The 6,761-nt window shown below is 37.4% G+C and overlaps 1 protein-coding gene across 2 annotated transcripts; it reads left to right on the forward strand.

Moving 5' to 3' along the window:
* Positions 1-604: 604 nt before the first annotated feature.
* GIMD1 (GIMAP family P-loop NTPase domain containing 1) lies at positions 605-6,346 on the forward strand. Of its 2 annotated transcripts, none has more exons than XM_032685738.1 (3): positions 605-728; positions 2,282-2,707; positions 5,745-6,346. In XM_032685738.1, exons 2-3 carry the CDS (start codon positions 2,315-2,317, stop codon positions 6,015-6,017), a joined length of 666 nt encoding a protein of 221 aa, XP_032541629.1. In that variant the 5' UTR covers positions 605-728; positions 2,282-2,314; the 3' UTR covers positions 6,018-6,346. The 2 variants fall into 2 exon arrangements, with proteins under 2 accessions (XP_032541629.1, XP_032541630.1); XM_032685739.1 differs by having other exon boundaries at positions 2,282-2,575.
* The last annotated feature ends 415 nt before the right edge of the window (positions 6,347-6,761 follow it).

The following is a 6,761-nucleotide window of genomic DNA, read 5'->3' on the forward strand; positions in this document are numbered from 1 at the left end:
TATTTATTTTCTAACCAGTTATTTACTCACTTGTAGGATATTGTCTAAAAAGCAAGTGATAGGTCCTTTCCGGATAATCTTTTTATCTCTGGCAAATACAGCATGGTAAATAACAGTGCTTGCAAGAGGAATGTATTAGGTCATCCAGCCAACAGCTAATGCACATGACTGGCCGTTGTGCAAGCCTTCAGTTTTCTTCCTCATTCACAAATAATTTCTGTATCTTAATACATTTTTTATTATTTTAATCCATCTTTGTTAGGCAAACATCTTTATGTCTGCAAATTATTTACCTTGTGCTATGAAAATATTGCTATTATTAATTCATTGCAATAATAAGAGATTGCAATGAATTAATTGCAATAATGGCTTCACATTCAGAACATGCAATACAAAGTAATTCCACAACCTCCATTATCACTTGCACATTTAAATGCTGGTGGAATTCAAGCAACTTTCAAAAATATCATCATACAATCATTAAAGTAACTGCAAAAACGGTATCTGTAGCTAAGTTGCAAAAATTCAAGTGCCAATTACTGACCAAATATATCCAATTGAATGAGGATCTATTAGTAATAGATTAACCAGATTCATGTGTACGTAACAGTCACAGCATGGTACATTGCTGCTGTTAGTTTCAAAGTTCATATATGGACTTCTTTTTACACTGCACATGTGGTTTATGAATGAAGTCTGATTGCAAGAAGAATTTAAGTGAAAATAAGGTAAGTGACACAATATGAAAATTTAAGTATTTAAGGTAGGCTGATTACAGGAAAAAAGAACAAATATTTGATTGTGATTTAAAAAAGGAATGCACAAATGCATGTCCACCTAGTCATATTATTATGCTACAGAAAAAGTATACAATGCACATCTAAACTGATTAATAAATGAAGATAACCATTTCATAAGGTGTCTTTTATAAAAGGAAATTGATCATTGAAAAATCCACAAAAATCGCACTGTGAATTCAGTAAGGAAGATTATCATGTACAGTATTCAACGTTGCCTGTAACAAAATTAGCATATTACTAGCTCTTGCATGTTTGGCATTGTACTGAACTTATTTCAAAAGTTTGATTTAGGCATGGCTTTAATTTGAGGGAGAAAGCTTAAACTGCACAGCAAGAATCTAAATGAATTAATCACAGGAAATCCCAGTCTAAAATTATCCTTGATTTCTCTATGAACACCTAAACATAGAATCTTAATTAAAAAATTCTTTCTGAAGTTCGGATGTCACTGAAAACTTAAAATGAACTACCAAGTGCCACTATGGTTTTACCTTTTGAAACATGCCTGAATTTACTTAAATAGTCAGTATTCTTGTTAGTCGATCAATAGGCACCAAACCCCCTTCAGATACTGGATTACAGAAAAGTACAAAGAGAATGAGAGGTCTTATTTATGAACAATTACAGTAACTGGAAATTATACCCAGCCAACTCTTCATCCACCAGTCTATGTTTTTATTTTCCACTGTGTTATTAAGTCTATGTAGGATACACTTTCAAAATCTCATTTTCATATGGGATTAGAAGCTGCAGCATTGGCTATTTCAGCTCTTCTCTTTTTTTAGTGACATATTTATCCACATCAGAAAGCCCTTTCAGATTAGTCTATTTCAACTTCAGTGGTAGCTGATGAAAGACATATTCTCATGAAAGCTGTTCTCCGCTTTGAATAAGTGCTCCTTTAAACTCTACTTCTCCCTAATTATCCATTTTTTTCCCCAAAACAAGTAAATATTGACATCCTGAAATGTAGTCACTTAATAACAGCAGCACCTATTTGTTACCATTCTCTTCTTCCTCCCCTAGTTTTCCTCCTTCTCCTAACCTATTACTCTCTCTGCATGGCAACACTCTTTTCCACAGTTGTTTCCCAATTCCTCCCTTCTCTGTTGCCTCTCCTTAGCTCTGTCTGCTTTGCTTGTTCCTAAATCTCTTCTCACATCAGATTCTTTCCTAGCTCTTCAGTTTCTGCCAGTGTAGGAGTGAAGCCTGTTAGGTTGCTTTTCTACCTGTGACACCTTTCACAAGGTCTTGTTATTTCTCAGCAGCAGACTGGGAAAGACAGTGAAGATCCATCCTTTGATCAGACAGAGGTGTATGTCCTGTACTAAATGTTATTCTACACCACAATCCTGAAAGAATTTCTCGCAGAGAATAACACTCAAAAGACAATGAATTTTGAAATTTTTGTGGGAGTTTTTTGTTTGTTTGGGTTTTTTTTTTTTAAGTTATCTGAAACACCTTATTTGTACTTCACTTAGTGACAGGTTTGTGGATAAAAGAAAGCATAGACAATGGTAGACACCAATGAGATGACAATCAACCTTGTTGTCCTTGGAAAAACTCAGACTGGCAAGAGTGCTGCTGGGAACAGCCTGCTGGGCAGCTCAGACTTTGAGAGCCGTCGCTCCCCAAGCTCTGTGACTACATGCTGTAGCCTTGGACGCAGCTGCCGCATTTTGGGGATTATGCGAAGAAATGGCTGCGAGCTGGCTCTCCGCGTTCGAGTACTTGACACTCCAAGCTACCCTCACAGTGCTCTGAGCAAGGAGCAGGTGAGAGACATCGTGGGATCAGCCCTGGCTCAACACTTCGGGGAGGAAGGCCTGCACCTGGCTCTCTTGGTCCTGCGGGCTGACTTGCCTCTGTGTCCGGATGAGAGTAATGATGCAGTTCAGTTCATCCAGGTAAAGAAAACAAATAGAAGTCTCTGCCCTAATGGCAACTCTTTTATCTTCAGGGGATAATAGCTATGGAAGAGTTGACTGCAAAGGTAAAATAAAGAAGTGCAGATGAAAACTGGAACACTTCACAGTGCAGCAGCTGAAACACACCATTCCCAACTCCAACACCGTAGCTACACTTACTGCAATAAACCTGAGAAAAGAGAGGCAAGAACTGCTCTCTTTTGTAAGTGGGCTTGGCACAAAGGAATTTAGGAACCAAATTTTACCTATCGAAGTAAGCTGTTCTCTCAGAATTACAGTTCATGCTTTATCATGACAGATCTAGCTTGCTCAAGAGAAATGTTGTTTAAAGCAAGCAAAAGTCAGTTACTGCACTCTCCAAAGCACCAGAGCAGAGCGCAATGGGTCCAAAATCATACAGAAAATCTGACCTGGGACAAGGATGATCAGCTCAGTCCTGCACTATTACTACTGTATCTATTTAAGAGAAAACAACTAGGGAGCTACCATAAATTTACTCAGGCTAAAGAAAATTAATAACATAACTGACTTGAAATAAATATTTTTTTTTTACAAGTAGTTAAGGTATGTAGGGAGACACATGCATACATATCTTTGAAGAGAAAAAAAAAGGCCAGCAGATATTAATTTGCCTATCTGATAAAATGAACCAGGTTCATATGACTTACTAAGAAAAAAAGGGTTTCAGTTATTGCCAAAGTCTGCATATTACACCCTGGATCTGTCTTATACTAATGAATTTTCTAAAAATCTATGACCAGAAGGGACTTCTCAGTCCATCAGGTCTTTTGCATCTGCTGTAACTGATATTATCTACATATACAATACATACGTAGATAAAAACACACTGGTAAGTAAATATATAAATGAAAATATAGCTTTCAAAATGTGTTTGATTTGCTTTCCTCTCTATGGTAGGCTACTCACTTTTTCAGTAGTTTGACAGTTGGTTCAAATTTCAACATATTCTTCTTTCTTCTAGGCCTTCTTTAGGCACTGGAAGTAAGTGCACATTGCTGGGTCATGTCAAACTTCTCATCCACCAAAACCCTCATCCTCCTCAGGGCTGTTCTCAATCCATTCTCCACTCAGCCTGTATTTCTGCTTGGGTTTGCCCTGCCCCATGTGCAGGACCCTTGTTGAACTTTATGAGCTTTCTTTGTTGGTGAAAACAATGTCCAGCATAACTATGTCCTCAGCTCATTGGCTCCTCTATCACTTGGAGAAGGAAGTAACCATAAATGCATTCCAGGAACCTCCTGGAATGCTCTGCTGTGTTGTCCCTCCAACAGACAGTGGAGAGGTTGAAGTCCTCTGTGAGGACCAGGGCTTGTGAACAGGGACTGCTCCTCTCTGTCTACAGAGGACCTCATCCGCTCAGCGTTCCCAGTCAGGTAGCTTGTAGTAGACCCCCACTATAATGTCACCTAACACTGTACTCTCTTTAATCCTGACCCATGAGCTCTCAGTTGGCTCCTCAACCATCCTCAGGCAGAGCTCCATGCACTCCAGCTGGTCACTGACCCCGTCTTCATCTCCTCTATGCCTGTCCTTCCTAAAGAGCCTGTAGCCTTTCATTCCAAAGCTCCACTCATAGGAGCCAAGCCACTGCATCTCTGTAACACCAAAAAGATGATAGTACTGCAGATGTGCACACATGCAACACTTCTGTTTCATGATCAAAACAGACTGAGCTTTTACAGTGGTTGGTTCCTGCAATAACTGCTGTGATTTCATCAACCACAAAAACAAAGGGCAGGAAAGGTGCCTGGGTGCTGGGAATATGAACATTAACAGTTTTATTTCAGTGTGCCATTCGATGGAGACACAAGCATGAAGAACACCTTTAGCAATCAGGAGCTTTTACCATGATTCGCTGCAAATTAGGGGTGGCATACGAATGAAGGCAGTATATCAGCAAAAGACTACTAGAATTTAAACTTGCCTGGAATTTTTTTTCCCAATAACAGTCTAATGAATTGAAAGTGGTAGATACTAATTTCAGAACAAACATTATAATTGACTTTGAGTCCTCAGCAAATCAAAGCACTATCCTCTCTTTCTGAAACTGATAATCCAAGACTTCCTTAAGCAGCCTATGGCACAATCTTGTAGATGTGCGTAATATTTTTCATCCTCAATGTCTAAAACAGATTAATTTATCAAAACACCAGGCTTTTTTAACTCCCCGCCTATCTTGGAAGTAGAAAGATATCCTTTAGAGCAGTTTTATATACCTTGGTATTTAGGTTACAGTTAATGAAGATAATTGCAAAGTGGACTTTATTACCAAATTAGGCTTCTCATCACACAGGAGATAATATGATCGCACTGAAGTTGTAATTTCATTTACATCTGTAAATTAAAGCCCAATCTCTTACTCATATTAAAATTTTCTGTACTCACTGAAAGAAAAGCAGCTTGTTCTCTCCATTCGCCTCCATCAGATAAACCACCAAAGTTGAAGACAAACTCTCTTGCCCATTATTTAAGTTGATGCATTTGATTTGTGTTTTTCCTGAATTGCTGGGTCACAGCTAGAACTGCAGTTGGTGTTACATAGAAATTCATCGTTTATTTTTTCAACAAAAGGTGATTTGGTGATTTTATAAAAAATTTTTCGAAGAGCTGTAAAACTTACAGAAATATGGATATGTGGCAACTACCGATTTAAAACTAATGTGTGACATAGCTAAAAAACCATTTTTCCTTATTTACATGAACATTTTATAACTGGAGAAATTCTATTAACATCTGTACTTAGAGAAGAGACAACTGCTAGTACTGCATGACCACATATTTTCACAGAAAGTGGATGCCAATGTCTTGGAATGGTGAAAAAAACCCAGATATTTCAGCAACTCAGATAGCACGAACTGGATTACTGCCAGGAAAAAAAAAACCAACCAAAAAACCAAAACCATGTAACAGTCTGCTAATGTACTAAGTATATGAAATGGGAGTGGGGAAAAGGAACAAGAAGAGATAACCATTTAAGATTTGGTTTTCATTACAGGAACTTCTGGGTCCCACATGGAAGGATTTCACTGCAGTTTTACTTACTCATGCAGATAAGGCAGAAGAAGCTGGATGCAGTGAAGAAACATACTTGCACAGTGCCTCAAGTACTCTGTTGTCACTTTTGAGCTCAGTACAGCATAAATACATTTTCCTAGACAACCAGAAGAGCATAATTAAAGAGGAAAGAACCATTGTCTTAAGAAAGCTCTTGAATTTTATAAGACAAAATAATTATCAAGTGCTTTTACTTAAAAACAGCAAGGAATAAAATAAGCTTTCAGGTGCTCATTTGTCTATTTTCTATGGTAGGTAACATTTAATAGAAATAAAAAAGTAGAAGCCATCAGCTGGAAAACTCCACATCCACACCAAATACCTTTGAACACACAATTAGAAATATCTCTTTAAATTACCAAACTACTTGCCTTTCATATAATACCTTACACTACTGCATCCAGAATCCTAGCTTCAACCACAAAATCAGAAAAAGTCAGTGCTCTAAAATCACGCCCTTAATACGTATGTAGTCACAAATGAGATTTTGTACTACATCAGATTGTATATTCCAGCTCAAACAGAATATACATCTGGAAGATGGAAAAAAACCCCAAAACAAAACTACAAAATGAACATGAGTTTAGACTGTAAGGGAGCCTCTTTTGCTATTCTTCAAGCTTTCAAGAGTTCCTCTGAATTCCAGATTTTCCTCTGAACTTCTATCTCTATAAAGAGCTCTCTGGTATGAAAAGCTAAGATTTATCTCCTGTAAAAGTATTTCCTTACCATGATTCAAGATTAGTTACAATTGAGTTTTTGAACTTCAAGGATTTTGTTTAATAAGCCATTATTGGATATGTAGTTTACAAGGCAGATAAAATGGTTTCCATGTGCTTAATGCTATTCAGCACATTTAAAAGAACTAATTACTATTGCTTATTCCCAGATGCATGAAAAATGAAGTTTATAGGCACATACAAAACTCATTTGAAAAGGAAATCTGTTCATCTTCTCT

The sequence above is a fragment of the Chiroxiphia lanceolata genome, chromosome 4, assembly GCF_009829145.1.
Source record: "Chiroxiphia lanceolata isolate bChiLan1 chromosome 4, bChiLan1.pri, whole genome shotgun sequence".
In the NCBI taxonomy this organism is placed as follows: Eukaryota; Metazoa; Chordata; class Aves; order Passeriformes; family Pipridae; genus Chiroxiphia; species Chiroxiphia lanceolata.